At 37.1% G+C, this 17,089-nt stretch overlaps 1 protein-coding gene across 1 annotated transcript; it reads right to left on the bottom strand.

Moving 5' to 3' along the window:
- Positions 1 to 722: 722 nt before the first annotated feature.
- LOC115622476 (gonadotropin-releasing hormone receptor) lies at positions 723 to 15,156 on the bottom strand. The gene is made up of 5 exons (XM_030516420.1): positions 14,103 to 15,156; positions 4,855 to 5,038; positions 4,505 to 4,710; positions 3,519 to 3,664; positions 723 to 2,489 (listed from the first exon to the last, which is right to left on the bottom strand). Exons 1-5 carry the CDS (start codon positions 14,955 to 14,957, stop codon positions 2,012 to 2,014), a joined length of 1,869 nt encoding a protein of 622 aa, XP_030372280.1. The 5' UTR covers positions 14,958 to 15,156; the 3' UTR covers positions 723 to 2,011.
- Between the last annotated feature and the right edge of the window lie 1,933 nt (positions 15,157 to 17,089).

The following is a 17,089-nucleotide window of genomic DNA, read 5'->3' on the forward strand; positions in this document are numbered from 1 at the left end:
TTGAATATGCTTCAAGATATGATTTTTTATTAGACTTTTGACCGTCTACTATTGCTGAAAACGGCCTAGTAATAAATAAACGAATGATTAATAAAGGTTGAGAAATTAACAAACAATTGATTTGCTACAGTCTGATATAAAAAAATGTACCCATGCAGAGCTGCAATGTGTTTGTGTGTGTGTGTGTGAATAGGAATGTCGTCTTACCATTTCGGCATTCACGCACACGTTTTTCATTATTCTCGGTAATTTGGCTGCGGATCCTGCATTAGTAGCGAAATCGAAACTTCATAGCATACATTTCAGCGCAAAGTTCAACATTCGAAAACCATTTCCGCCGTTAACTCGAGGCTGAAATAAACATGCCAAGTTCGTTTGTTTGCTGTTCCCTTGCCTTGTTGGAGTTTGTTTTGTTTTGGCTTGCATTCGAACACGAACCTTGTAGGCATAAAATAGAGCAGACGGGGGCATTTTTACAACGCCATTGCCTGCTGCTGCTGATGATGATGATGATGATGGAGCGTCTATTTTGACGCAGTGTGTTTGCCACAAAAGCCCCAACCGTTCCACCGATTGTGCTAAGCATAAAAATGTTTAATATGCCTGATAGGGGCGGCCAAGGGGCTTTACGAGGCTTTGAACAGAGCCTGCCTTACCGTATCAGTTCATCAAAGTCCTGCGTGGTTGTGTGCGCGTAAAAGTGTTTTCCTTGTACAAAATGCAAAATGTTCATTCGGTTTTTATTAAAAAATAAACTATACAAATTTATATATGTATATTATTTATACGTAGACAAGAAAATACGCACACAAACATATGTAAGTATATACAGTAATTGGGCTTTTTACTTAGAGACGACTTGTGTGTAACGTAAAACCGTAAGAATTCATTAAAAATTCAATTTGTATGCTCCAATTGCCTCTTATAATTTTAAACCGGTTTAAATTCTTTTGCTTTGTTGCTAATATTTGCCTTACAATTTATTACACACAGTTTCATGAAAAAACATGTTCATTAATTTTAGATTAGTGTTGGTTGAGTATGTTTAAAAAAAACGTATAGAAAACTGTAAAGTAGTTTTTGCTTAACAATTAACTTTTTGTTAAAATTGCCTTAGTTGAACACCACTAGAGAATATATATGTATGTATATACCATATATTTTACCCTGTTTATTGATGTGTTCGAAATATAAATATTTGATGCTGCCTTATTAAAAGTTATTAAGTACTCATATCATGGAGAAATGCAAAACTTGTTGTCGAAACTTAATATTGCATATTCGTAAAAATATCAATATTTGTTCAGGCTTCGCATGAAACTTCCATCCATCCATCTGAATGATTTAAGCAGACTAAGCAAACATTACTCGCATTGATGTAATAGCATTTTATGCACACTCTTTGTATTGTCAAACAAATCGAAATTTGATACAAGTTGTAAGGAACTTTAAATATTTTAAACCCCGCAATTGAAAGTTCTAATTTGTTTCAACTGATTGACAAGAATTATACATTAAACGTATTTTCCACCTACCCATTTGAATCAACCGACCTTAATGGCTACACAAATCAAATTAAAACAAACCTAACACGTGCAAAATTATCATCAATTACTTAATTTGCGGCCTTCAACCAGTTCGCAGTTTAACTAGAAATAGTAACTAGCGCTTAACCAACAACTACAGCTACAACTAAAGCACACGAACAGTGTTCAAAGACTTAACTCTCACTTAGCACAACTAACATAGCTATTCAATGTACTTATTACAAATGTGCCCGTCACGATGATCTGATCATCAAGACAGCGTCTACCGCCAAACCAACTGGAACAACAACCTTGAAAGCACTTGAGTACGCACGCTTGTTCATACCCATACCCGACTATTGTATCACCGCACTAGGAAGCTCTTGGAGTCCTTGTTGCCTCCGCATCAGTTCATTGCTCAGACAATAGCAACAGGAGCATTCATCATCCGCCATTGCCACCGGCACCGCCACCGCCAGTTCTCCTCACACGCTCGACACATGTTCACTATTCTCCGCCAGCAGACCCACGCTGGCCATGCTGCCGGGCTTCATCTTGAGTCCATTGGCCACCCCAATGCCCACACCGCCTCGCTGGCTGTCGTAGTTCAGCACCAGCGTCGAGGGCGGTGGCTGCAGCAGCTGTTGGTGCTGTTCCCTTAAGCAGCCCACATGACGGCCCATTACGGCCGCATTATGATTCGGATGTGGACTGCGCATGGATGCGCATTTACGCATCAATTGAGGCGTTGCACCTACACCAGCATTCACCTGCAGCAGGCCCACTTGCTCTTTATAGCCGGCACCACCAACGCCAGCAGCCACGAGCACGCTGTTGCCTCCGTTGCTCACGCTCCGGTAATAGCTCTGCTGACGGAAGGTGCGCATCTGGCGGGAACTACCGCCAACTCCGTCCACCTGCGTCACGGCCGTCAGCATGGAGGGTGTACGTTGGGAGTCGCCTCTGCAAAAGGACAATAAGTGAATAAAGGATTGAAATTGAATTATTCGTCCGCCCTTAAAACAGTTAAACAGCATCAGGCAAAAGGGAAATTGGAAAAAATAATATAGACTGCTAATAAAACTCTATATTTTTTTTGGTGCTTGCTTAGCTTTTAACAATTAATCAATATTGTGAAACGAACATTAACAATAGAAGCGTTGAACAAATAATCGTTAACATTTTTTCCTTAAATATATTATTTCTCAGTTTTTAATTTCTTAGTTTTAAAATGCTCAAAAAGCTGGAAGAATAAAATAGTCTTAATAAACTCAATCGAAATCTGTAAAATATTATTTAACTTTTAAAATGAAAATCTGAATATTTAAATATTTATTTATTATTATTTAGGAGTAATTTATTTGAATATTGTTTTTACTATGTTTAATATGAAAACAATTAATTCAACAAAGTTATCAAAAACTGTACCTATAGCTATTTTCTATCTCTTATCCCAGTGAATTAATTGCTGCCGCCTCAAAATAGTTATTTTCATTCCAGTTATGTTAAATATACAGCATACTTTTATTTATTGGAGAGTTAATAAGAGAAAAATGTCTAAAACCTAAAAAAAATTATTGAATTGGTAAATAGTAGTAAAGTAATAAAATGAATCAGAAATTTCAAATAATTTATTAATGTATATTATGATTGTAAGAACGCTTCTTCATAAACACAGTGTCTTTACTGTTCCCTGATTTTTGTATGAAACCTACGACCAGATTTAGAGAGTCTAGTGAGTCGCGACTATGTCGAATGGAAAATACTTATATTCAGCCTACGACTTAACAATAATAAGGTAAGTCGACCCACTTTTTTGTCAAGCACGAAGGATGTACTCATAGAAAGGCAAGTTCTCGCTAGCACAGGCCCCGCAAGTGCTTAGTTCAGTTTAAGTGTGCTCCGAGATAAAATAAAATGATTGTTCATGACTTAAGAGTTATCCTCGCTTCCCACACTTTTTACAAACACAATTCTATAAGCCTTACTCACCTGTTTAGACTGTAGGCATTATTGTTGCCGCCGCCACTCTTATTGCCCTTGCCGGGACAGAGATGAAAGGCGCCATAGATGAGAGGATTGACGAGACTGTTGGACATGCCAAAGAAGAAGATGGCATCCTGCAGATCGTCGCCCAGCTGCAAGTAAGATGTAAAATTGAAATTAATTTCGAATGCCTGTTGAAGAGTCCTTTATGCTGACTGTGCAGCGACTTCCGCAAGTATTTTGTGGTTAACCATCGCTGACTGTGGTACACTTTTTTATGCCTCTGAAGCGAATTCATTAGATGAAGGTGGTTGTTATAATCCTTTTCGAGAAGGGGTTTGCTCGTTTGTTTGTGTTCTTATTTGCTTGTTTTCTGTTCTGCCTATTTGCGGTCCTAATAAGCGGACAGAAACGGCCTAAATCGAGTTTAGGACAGCGGCGACAGGGCCTAGGTACCTTTGCCACTTATTAATTAAAAAACGGCGCGTAAGAAATCATTTTTATGTGTTCTCTGCAGCACAACACGAACGAACAAAAATGGAGAAGAGTGCGCCTAACCTAAATTGTAACATAAAATGAATAATGAAGGGCCGTTGACAGCTGCTGCCATATCGACCAAAAAACCCACGCTCCGATTTTATTTCGCTGTGCTTGCATTCCTTGCTTACCACCAGCTGTAAATACTAACATATATAACGCGTTTGAAACGAAGATGCCCCGTTTTCCTTAACACGCCCACCACCTCCCATACCAGGAGATGTGGGCAGACAAACGAAATAAACTGACAAATCGACTGCTGATTGATGTGCCTTCAAATTTATCAAAGGCTACTGCGAGAATACAGCAGCATTACATATATATTATTTCTGTATAGCATTTTTATCAGTCAGTCGCCGCCAATCAGGAAGGTTGTCGAAAAGGAAAACCTTTTAATGCGGCAATTTATCACAGGCATGGCATGTTCAGTTCAGCTCAGCTCAGCTCAGACTTACCCTTTTGTCAGGATTCCAGAACATGAAGATAATCATCATGACGTAGTAAGGTGTCCAGCAGATGAGAAAGGCTATAATGATTACCACAGATATGCGTAATGATTTCATTTTCGCCTTATGGATAAGACGTTGACGATTTGTCTGCGTGGGCAGCTTTGTTGTCGAGTAGTTAGCCAATTTGGAGCCCTGAAACATTTTTTCACTGCCTGCCAGTTCCAGATAAGTGCAGAAAACAAGGTAGACGTGGATTAGTCAAAGAGGTGAGAATGCTTGTAATACTTGTATTATGCAAAAATGTTACCCTTTTCAGGTGTTGGCAAATTAAATTCAAAATGTCGGTCGGTACTCACTTGAAATGGTGCGAAAGGTTGACATGTAGGTGCCAAATAGTATGCAAAGTGGCAGCAGGAACGTGAAGACGAGCGTGAATGTTGCATAAAGCTGCTCCTGCCAATCTGCCGTGTAGAAGCCGTGAGTTACACACTGATAGAACTCCTCCACGAAGGGGCCACGTGCCACATGAAATATAAAGAACTGCCACAAACAACAAATTAGCATGCAACACTTAAAAAAACAATACAGAATAATTTTTAAAAAAATAATGGGTTTTATGCTGTTTATGTTAAATGCCAACCAAGCATGAACTACGTAATCCATGTCCTCTGGCAACAACCTTGCATCAAATAATGTATCAACATAATGTTACAGCTGTCCGGTTTGCTCGTGTTTTTGTTTACATTAAGTAAATTATTTGCAATTTTATTTGCACAATGAAAACGTAGGATGTACTTGTATTTACTATAATTATGAAGCACAATGGAATTAAAATAAAGTATGACGTTTGCCATTAGACTGTGTAAATGGCATAAACAATTCTTGGAATTCTGCATGCAAGCAACTTAGGAAAATATGTTTTTAACATTTGATTGTTGTTTTCCAGACCGAAAACCACTCACAGACTTAAGCAAGAGAAACTATTTATTCTCTAATTATTGAACTATTTAAGTCCCCCGAAAAAGAGTTCTTATTAATTTAAAAAAAAAAATAGTTAAGTATATACTCGTATAGGTACCGCAATTTTTTGAACTTTAAAGAAGACTTCTTTTCTGATAGAAACGAATAAAAATTGCGCTTCAAAATACTTGATTTGGTCTAAAACGAATTTTCTATCCTCTTCACTAAACATGCTGCATAGATACTTAAAAATGTATTATTCAACCAAGTACAAGGAATATTGTAGGAATTTTAAACAATCAAAGAAAAAACCTTCTCTTTTCTTCTAATGCTAATGCTAATGGAAAATGAAAAACAAATGTTATCTGCCCTATCAGTCTATGTGATAGTAGTCAACTGAAAGGAGTGACTAATGTTATTCAAAACCTCTAGTTTTATTTTGGAAGAGGAAAAATCAATATTCTAATTTGCTAACTCTCCGATTTCTGAAAAGATACCCATAAGAAGGCTGCGGAGCCCAACGTGGGGCCTTAGTTATATTCAAGAACAAAGAATAGTGACAATTCTAGCTGGTACCTATTTTGTTTTATATATTTTTCATTTAATTATATATTTATTTATTTATTTATTTATTTAGTAAATCAACAATAGTTCATTTGGTACATTCCATTATAATTATACACTGGTAGAGTTACCTATAGTTGACAATTTTGTGAAAGAGACATACCTGGAAGCACAGTAAAAAGTGAGAGACGTTTACATTTCAGTTTTTTCTGCGAGCTGTGCTTGCAATTCCCTTGAAGTTCAAAAAAATGCAGCTGCGAACGTTTAAAGAAAACTTTTTCTTCTTGCCACTGTGCAGCTCTACTCTTGACCAACTAGCGCCTCAAAGAGACCACATGAGCTCCTTGTGTTGGTCCTTATGGTCGTCGCTGATAAAGGAGAGCTTATGTTCGCGCTCTTTTAACGATGCAGAAGGCGACCAACTAGGCCAGCGATTATAACTAATGCGCTAAAAGACAGTTTATTTCCGCATTTTATGGTTTCCTTGTCTAAAGTGCACAAAATGGACAACACCCGCTGACAGACTTTGACTCATCGCTGCAGACTTATTGGCACATACATCCACACTGCGACTCCCACACATGAATAGATGGACAATAAACTGCGTGTAGTAATAAAACTAAAAATAAGTCTGCGTGTTATGGTTGATTTTTATTAATTTTGCACATGTACACAACCGTGCATAAATTTCCAGGCATTGAAGGACTGACTGAACTGTGCACACTAGAAAACAAATGACGCAACGAATGCGCAATTGATTGCGCAAAAGCTTTCTACTGGCAAGTAAATACAATCGCTACACTCACAGAAAAAGGCTTTTATGCTAAAGTTACCGAAACTTCCTGAAGTGGAGGACAGCGTTTCAAGTTCTATATACCAACCAACCCTATACCCAACCAACGGAATCAACACACAAAAGGGTATGCTCGTAAAAGAATTTTCGACAATTATTCCAAACTAATCAGTTAACAATGATGTTACAAAAATACGATTTTATTTTGCTATTTTTTATTATGCTGTTTGACATTTTTGGAAACTGCAAGTAATTTTTTGTTTAAATCATGCTTTATGAGATAATGGTAGCCACGTGTTACGAACCGAATGTTATACTCAGGAACGAACTCACATTGTGAGTGTACTCCTTCTTGAGCCTCGAGAAAATTGGCCATCCATTTTATAGATACATTGCATTTCTCGCTTGCATTAAGTTTTGCTCTTTTTGAAGCTGAGTTAATAAAATATTATGCTGCACAAAAATTTTGTACATATGTAATATGTATTTTTTTAAAGTGCATTTCTTGGCAAAAACACTTTTACTTGATCAACGTTTGTCGCTTATTGACATTCGAAGTATATTTTCATTTTGTTTTATTATTTGCACAAAGAGTCCAGTAACACCACACCCCCACACACATATATACTTGTAGTATTTTGCGTGTGTACGAAATAAAAGTGGCGCGCAAAATTATTTGAAATGAATTTTTCATAATTTTTTTTTGCCGCTTGATACGGCCATGCCTGGAGCCGAAGGTGGCGCCTGGGGGCACCGCACATGTTTCGATATTTCACAGTCAAGCTGTTGAGTTGTTGAGGCGCACGCGTTCAAGTGTCACGTCTTTATGCCGCATAAATTTTATGCTGCATGTTCAATAAAATGAAATGAAAAAAGTTTTCGCTTTCCGCAACACTCAATGGGCAATGGCTTTGGACGTGTGGACATATGGTGAGGATAGCCGCCGACACCGACACCACCACCACCAGCACCACCACCAGCACCACCGCCATAAACCCTCTATATAAATGCGCTATAAAAATTTGCGTAATCATTGCAAAGTTTGGTTTAATTGGGTGACACCCATTATGTAAGTAATAACAACATGGCAGAAGCAGCATGTGTGGCAGTGGGTGTGGGCTTAATTGCGGGCGTCATTAAAGAAACCAAGAAATTAACACCTAGTGGCATTTTATTAAGCATCCCATTCCCATAAAATGAGAAACTGTAATTCACTTGTGAAAGTTATAAGGGTTTCTTGTGCATAAGTGTGAATGAAATAAAACTTAAACCAGCTAAATGGTTTTAGGTGTAATTCGAAGGAAATTTAATATACAAGACATATCATTTAAAAATGCTGAGCTTTCATTTCAACAAAGAGTACTCCTATATATATAATTTTTTTGATTCCAATATGTCCTACACTGCAGAAGAAACATTGACTTTAATTATGATCTCGTATTTCGTTCTAAGCATCCCTCAAAAAATGCCGATTCATTACACGTGATATCCCTTGTTGAACTTCTTCTTTTATTTATTGATTTATTCTTATTTCCCAGAGCGACAAAAAAAAATCTTTACGACGATTGATACTTTTTAGCCCAAGTATTTATAAGTCAATGGTTTTAGAAACGAACGTACCATATGATGATATATTTTATTACTTAAACTAATGTCACTATCTAACATTGAAGCAGGTGTCAAGTCATTAACAAATGCATTCAGTGGAGTACTGGCTGGCAGCTTCCTTGCTGCATAGCATATATGAGATATAACAATTATTATCAATTCTTTATGATAAATGGCAACAAGTCATCAAACACGAGACATATCTTATTAAAAGCAAACATTTAGGTAATAGCCCAAGAGTTATTGAAAAAATTTTAAAATCAAACAAAATCTAAATTAAAAATCCACAAATCCAACACTTTCTTATGAGTGCAACTTCGTAGGAGATAGATAGATAGATTGACCTTTTGCAATTTAAAAATAGAAATACCTCGTCGTCGGTGCTGATTATGATTTTAATTTGCTAAGTGCCACAAAATGCGGTCATATTAAAGCTGTATGTATATTCATTTTAAATAAGAACTCCCATTTCATTCATATACATATGTGTCCATTGGTTACGGGAAGACAATTAAACCACACAACCTAAATATGGGGGGTAACCAACACAAAAACGTAATTAGACTTTCATGTAGTGGTGGACTTTGAAGAGGATAACAAAACACACATGTAAGACTACAAATATCTACACTAGTACATGTGTATATTTGTAGACAGAGGCCAATGAAGTCGGCCACAGGCATGCGCAGGCACATATTGCGCCACGGCGCCTAATTGTATGCAAACATAATCGTGTTTCCCTAGCCATTATGCCTTAAATTATTATATTTGCCACATTATTTGGCGCTGACGCTGATAAGAGATAAAGTGGAGTGCGAACGACCTCTCAGTTCGCCATCCACATGTTGCTTAGCCACAGACTGGCTCTGGGGACCCCACATATACATACTAAGTTGATTTTCATAATTAAATGCAGTAAATTATATAAAACATGGCATATATTTTGACGCTGGCGTGATAAACGCCACACTGAGGTTTAACGATATACCCACAAAAAATCAGAAAAAAAAAACATGAAGAAATCTACATAATGTGAGTTTCATGCAAATCGCTTAAATGAGCGACGATGCCGAAAAGGCAACAGGGAGTGTCCTCTATTGTGACTCGAAACTTAAGGGACACTAAAGGAGAAAAAAGGCAGGAACAGGAACAGGCGTAGTACGATTTCAGAAAACATTTTTATCACAATAGACCACCCTAAACGCTATCAATGCCTCACTTAATAGCCAGCACAAAAAACCTGCCTGGACACAAAACAAAAATTGATTAGCTCCTGCCTGCGGGTGAGAAATTCAAAATTCAACATTCCCTTTGTGTGAATAAAGGTCTGCACTCGTATTTCCACTAACTTGAGGGCACGTCCCTAACTACTCGTCCACTCATATATCCTTACACACACATACAAATATAAACGTATACAAATATGTATGTAGGTCGTTGATGGCATTTGTGTTTGTGCGCTCATTCATGCGTCTGTTTGCTCTGCAGAAGTTGGCCAACTTAAACCAGGTAGGTGGAAAACAATTTTGCACACAATCCACAATATTCTAGTGACAGCAAGTTTTGCGCTCCAATGATCAGCCAGTTGACTGACTTATATAAATGTTAAATCTGCAGACAGATTAACGTATGCTGTTCAAATCAATAACTGGCTGGTTGGCTGGTAACATACGCACAAATTTGCAAGTACAGGCAGAGAAAACCAAGTTTAATAGTCAATAGTGAATTTTGCAGCTAAACCAATTCTAAAAGATGTCAGAAGTTCGGAAAATATTTAATATTTATAATAAATGCACAAACAAATACAAGAAAACTTCAGTATAAATCTAAATTGACAAATATATTCCAATCGTTGAAGGAAATTCTACCGAAAAAAATCTGGAGTATATTAGAAAAAATAAATTAATAAAATAATTCAAAACATCAGATAATAATGGCATTAAATAGAAAATGGCAAATTGCATAAAATGTTGTTGTAATATTTTGAAATAATCAACAACAAATAAGCCAGATTATATTGTAAGAAAATAATGAAGAATTAATTGGCGGTCAGGAATATAATCTCATCTTGGCTTGATTCATTGCAAATGTTTACTTAGAACTATGCGTCTAAGTCTGATTGATACCAACAAAAATATACTATATTTTGTAATGAATAATTATTAATTGTTTTTAACAGTTTTTATGTTATTTTAATTTTTCATTTCTCTTGTACTTAATTGAAATTTTCTAAACTAATTTACCATTATTGATTGAACTAAAATTTCTACAAGTATATATATTCAACTAGAACTCGTTATTTTATTTTTTTTTTTGGGTCATAACATATGTGTATTTTGCAAATATATTTTGACAAATTTGAGTATTAGAGACCTAGGCTCTTTCCTTTCTATACCCTGTACCAAAAAGGTAATAAGGTATACCAGTTAAGTGCGAATGTATGTGACTCACAAATGGAGGCGTAACATTCCTTTCTTGTTTCTTAATATGTGTATTTCAAGGCAGAAGTGATTGTCACATCGATTCAGCAAAGTTCCTTCTTTTGTATGGACTCTAGCCAGCTTGGGTCAAAAAGGCGGTCGCTCTATCTGCTGATATTTCGGTTTATTTTACAATTTAATGAGAGCATTCAATAAATTATTTAATAAAAGGAACACTTGCTCAAACAGATAACTGAACAACTTAAAATCACCAGGTATATACCATCTTTTTTAAGTATTTTAGCTCAGTGTGTACGTTTGACCAATGAAATAATCGCAAAATTAAGCCGCATGTGTGCCAACTATTCGATAATTAAATTCTCTTTGCACAGCCAAACTGCCAAATTAACAGGTTAAGCTATTCAGGAAGCAGGTAGCTTAAGGTGGCAAAATGTAAACGTAATTACCTTACAACACGCTGAGCAGAACTTTGAAGAGGGCGCCAGCTAAATGCCAATTAAGTATTAACTGCCAGGCTACAGCTGAGCCTTTGCCGTTGCCTAATTAAAGAGCAGCTCGCATTTGACGGTTCACCCAAAAGTAAAAAATACACGGGAAAATCAAGCTAAAAGCCATAAAAAATGCGATGCCAACATAAATCAGCAAAACACTCAATGGTATATGTAATCAAGCGATACAAAGGCAGACATTACGCATAAATAAGCATTTAAAAAAACAGAAATGTGAACAAAACAAAAGAAATCACATAATGTCAGTGTATACCCGGGTGCCGACTGTGATTTATGTCAACCGGAAGCGAAAGGATTCCAGTGCGATAAAAAAAAAATAATGTAGTCCATGCCAAGGCTTATCTGCTTGCAATGGCGACAAACAGGAGCAGAAAATTATGCAGCGGCAGCAGCCACCAAAAGGATATCTCTTGCTGGCCATCTCTGTATACACACACAAACACACACGCACACAAAATGAGCCACCAACTTACGAGTATGAAGAAGTATTTGCAGGGGAATTTACAGTGGACCACATTCCACAAAGATGCGATGAAAATGTGAATTCATTAATGCGCTGCTTATGATGCGATATTAAAAGATTTGCCAACATTATCCAAAATTCTTTTTCAGAGATACGAGTGTGTATATGTTTTCGTCTAAATTGTTCAGAACAGCCTTCAACCAAAACATGAAGATGAACTGCCTGCTGAATACGAAACTGTTTCTTTATAATTGGACAAAATTAATCATCTTTAAGACAACAGTTTATAGAAATAGACAACTTTCAATGATCATGAGGGTTATTATAAAGTTTGGTAACATTAGTTAATATATTGGTATTATATGAAGTTTAATGCAAGTATTTATTTCTAATTTCGTAAGAAACTCAAAATTATAACTTTATCAACTAATTTTTCTGAATCAACTTCTACTTTTTGCTATGCAGCTTATAAGAGAGATTTTAAATATATACATATATAGCTTCATCTTAAGTTCGCCCTCTGTTTATAGATTGTTTAACAATACAACTAATTAAAACATTAGTTTGAAAAGATAAATCTGTCACAGTTCAACAGCAGTATATTTGCATTATAAATATAAATGCATTATACATATTAATTATTGTCTGATAGTGATAACAATATTCAATCCAAATATACATAGATTTTCTATAAATGTCCATGATTCCTCAAAAAGACAAAAACATAATTCTCATCATTTTAAAAGTGAAGTTTCGTATTTTAAAGTCATGTTGAAATTAGCACAATTATTGTTGACATTTAATAATTAGGCACTCGATCGGGATCATTCGTAATAAGTCCCATTTCCTATTCTTGCATAAATAATGGTAATGTATAATGAAGAGGAATAAGCAGAAATTTAGGATAGATGATGCGATGTGGATTCTCAACTCGACCGACGAATGTTGTAGAACCTCAAATCGAGCTTCAGGCCAGCTAGCCCAGCAATTTCAATCACTGTGCCCTTTAGGGCCTCTCGGAGCTCTTACGTGCGTAGACTTGTTTCTTTTGCATTTTTAGCGCGCACCCTTTCATACACACACACACACATGCAGACATTTGCCAAGGAGCGCCATTTTTGTAAGCCGGTGCGCCTTGCGGTATGCTTTTAATATTTAGCTGGGCACGTATGTGGGCGTGCCAAAGGATATTTAAAGGCACACATTTAGTGTGCACTTATTATGGAGTAGGCAATCATTTTTTAATGCCCACAAACTTGCTCTTGCAACAGGGAGGGAGAGAGAGAGGGAGAAGGAGAGACAGAGAATATATGAATATGGCTGAGGAATATTTACACGATATCACGGGGCGTATACGCAACATAACTCGAATATATTGCACGCACACGCCAAAAAAAAGAAGCCCAAGGGCGTGCGTATAGGAGCTTTAACTTGACTTAGCAGCTGGCAACAAATTTGTTGCTTAAATATTGTTTACGCCACACACATGCATTGGCTTATTGACAAAATGTGTTTTAAATTCCCTTACAAAGTGAAATACAATGGGTGCGAAATAAATTTTGTGAAGCAGCGAAATGGGGAAATGGAAACAGTATTTGTAGAATCCTCTGTGTGGGATTGGGATTTGTAAAATGTTTATTTTTACATCACACAGAGTCACACAAAGTAATCAATAACAGCCAGCTCCCAACATACAAACGAGTACATATGTATATGTATGTATGTATGTATGTACATCATTCTGACATTTCCCTTTAATAACACTCTCTGAGTTTTCTAATTAACTTTCAATAAAGCGCGAGTGTAGCTTTGTGTCGGCAAGGGAGCGCAGGGGTAATTGGATTATTTCTTTCAATTGCCAATTTTTAAGCTATGGAGTTTTCGAGTTCACGTCCGGTTTAATCAATATCATACAAAAATCACTCATACGCCACTTGCCACAAAGAACTTCGAACACTTCGGTTGCCAGGCACTCGGAAAAAAGGTGGTAGGTATGCTATGAGGTGAGTGCTTCCTTGTCAATTTAGCGAAATAGATTTCAAAACAAAAAAGGTTCGCTGTCAAACTTTTCTAAATTCCAAGAGCTCCCACGCGCAACTCAGAACTTATTAACGTAAAATGAAATGAACAAAATAAATGATGGAATAATGCACTTAAAATGAAATTTTCTCCAAGTGCCTGCGGCTTGCCTGCGTCTTGCCGAAAACTTTCGACCATTTAAAAAAGCAGGAGCAGAGCAGAAGAACAACAACAGTTTTAGACTCACCTGCGGCAAACTTAGCACCAAGGAGAGAATGTAGGTGCCACCTAACAGGCGATGACAGCGCTTGGCCATGTTCAAGGACTTCATCGGATACTTCACGGCTATCCAGCGATCGACCCCGATCAGCACCAGCACATAGGTGGACAGATAGAGGCTGAACATTTGAAAGAGCTTCACCAGCTTGCAGGTCAACTCATTGGCCAGCCACTGCACCGTATAGCACCAGGCCGCTTCCCCAATGATGCAGAAGCCCGTGACCAGCACATCCGCAATTGATAGATGAAACATCAACGAGTAGATGGCACTCCAGGTGTGACGCGAGTTGCGACGCGAGATGCGCGTCTTATAAATATTCCATATAGTCAGCACATTGCCCAACAGTGAGAAGAGCGCCATCACGGCCAACACATAGACCTTCATCAGTCCGGATCGCGATAATTGCGGTGCATGGTCCATTATGTGTTCCGGCACCGGTTCCGCTACCGGTGAGGACTCATGCAGGCTATTGATCTGCGCATATTGGTTTGTCGCATTTGTGCTTTGGGTCATCATGGCAAAGGCCGCGTCGGCGGCACTCAGTGGCATGGAGGTGGGACTAATGGTTGAGACTGCCAACGAGCCTGCTGCTGTGGCCGCCTCTGTGGCTAATGCTACGCCCACATCCAGAATGCTGCTCAGCGTGTAGTTGACGATGTCGGTGGCGGCAAAGAGGCGTGTAAAATTGGCCGTTGTCGACCAATTGCTGGCCAAATCGGCCAGACTGAGATCCGCATCCAGTGTGTCCGTGTCGAGGATACTGGAGGCGGTAACGGTGGCGGTGGCAGGCGAAAGACGTGCGTGCGTATCGTACTCATCCATTTTTAACACTGACGTAGTCCTTCGTGCAGGTTGGTGCTGTATTCTTCAGTTTCTGTTCCTGACTCGCTTCGGTGGTATCCGAGTTGTGCTTTCATTTGAATGTGTGAGTATGTAATTGTGTGCGCTGATTTACATGTTTATTTTAATTACTTCTGACTGTAATCCTTTAATCCAATTAACTTCATGTATATTTTTTCGCGCCTTTTCCATTTATCCCAATAATTTTCGATTGCGATTTCTGTAAAATTCCAAAGCATAATAACCTTGTTAAAATATTGATGAATGTATTTCATGAATTTAATAGACCGTTTGTAATTAGCTTTTGTACTAGTCTTCATTTAAGAACTGTCCTGGATTGAACAAATTTTAAATTATATGACTTGATATATAATATGGCTCACATTGCGTTATTCCCGCAAGCCCGTAAAGCTGTGCCGGACCACACAGTTTCATATGAAAATGAAAAACAACTATTGCCATAAATTTTCTTTTTTTTTTGTATGTGTGCATCGATATGTATATTTTTCGGCAAAAATCAATCTAATAATTGACTGCAAATATTATTTAATGTTGTAATTAATGCTACGAGCAACAGGGTTTCATAAAATAGAATCTCACACATCCTATGTATTAGCACAATGAGCAAGCTTTACAATACATAAGGCGTCTTCGAAGCCATGTTAATGTTTTAGGTTAGGTTGGGTTTAATGAGAAGGAGGCTGAAGAGGTCGCACCATGTTGACCTTGCCAATAGATTTATATAAATTATAAATGGAAAATTTTAAATAAGACTAAGCTCGTAGTATAAGTTCTTTTTGTATTTAGCTACAAGTTTAATTTAAGCTATTCAAAAAACAGTATAATTAAAGTGTAAATATCCGGGAGAAAAACAAAAAAAAACAGTTTTCATACTTTTGCGATTCAAATTTTTCTGTTGTAGCACGAATTAAAGATCGCAAATTCCCGTGCTTCATTCCCAAAGAACGGAAAATTGTGGAGTCAAACCAATTCTCGGTAATGATTAACAATAGAATACAAATTTGTGTACAAAAAATTGCTTAAGCTATTTTTTTCGGTTGACTACTCATTTATGTAATATTATTTCAAAACAGGCCTAAAAAATTGACCTGGAACCTGTTTTTATTAAAATGCTAGCAAGCTATTATATTTCATTTATCTCAGTTCCAAACCTCATCTATAATATATATGATAAGGTGAAATGTTAAACCCAGTCATTACACTGATCCACAATATGATCTTTTTTTTTCAAATGCTTAAACTTTTACTAAGTGTGTATTTTCAATTAAATATAATTCAAACTTTGATCTTTGCAGGTACTTAAAGAAGAGAACTACTTGATTTACAATTGTCCAGTCAAAAAGGAGCTCGTGAATGAAGCACTTGAACGTAACTTTGAGCTAGAAAACAATTGGCAATAACAAAGACAATAAAATGGTCGATATTGAAAAAAAAAATACATTTGTGCGCTTCGAAATATTTGAAGCCGTCAATAATGTAACAACAAACAATTCACAAACTCTGAACTAGAGTACATATACGTATGAATTACGAAGGAAAATTCGCCAGAAGGCATTCCGTATTTGTACGCGCCCACGTATTTGAAAACAATGACGATGGCGAAGCCGTATTCATGAATGTTCTAAGCTGAAAGGGCACAACATCTTACCGTCAATTCAATACAATTTTCAATTTCCAATTGTCAGCCAGTAAAGCAACTTTAAGTGCTCAATCATTTCCAGCACTGTTGACCTTTACAGCATACAATTAATTTGTCGATACGTTCATATCTTACAAGTGTTGTAATAGTTGACGCTATTTATAATTTAAATAATGCTTAGTACGCCCTCTTCTGCTGTGGGCTTAACTTTTCGAGCAGGAAGAGAACTAAAAAGCTCTCGATATTGCGAATGAGCGTAAATTAATTTTAATAAATACAGCGGCAAGAACAACCCGTCAAGTGCCTACAGACAACAACAACATATACTATACAATGAAAAGAACAACTATAATAGCAACAACAACGACGCTTTGTCGTCGACTTTAACACCCAATGTCAGCGCATTGGGAAGTGTGTAACGTTTTCCACTGCAAGTTCAAAGTAAAACGCCATC

The sequence above is a fragment of the Scaptodrosophila lebanonensis genome, unplaced genomic scaffold (genome assembly GCF_003285725.1).
Source record: "Scaptodrosophila lebanonensis strain 11010-0011.00,11010-0021.00 unplaced genomic scaffold, SlebRS2 tig00000043-arrow-pilon, whole genome shotgun sequence".
Lineage (NCBI taxonomy): Eukaryota > Metazoa > Arthropoda > Insecta > Diptera > Drosophilidae > Scaptodrosophila > Scaptodrosophila lebanonensis.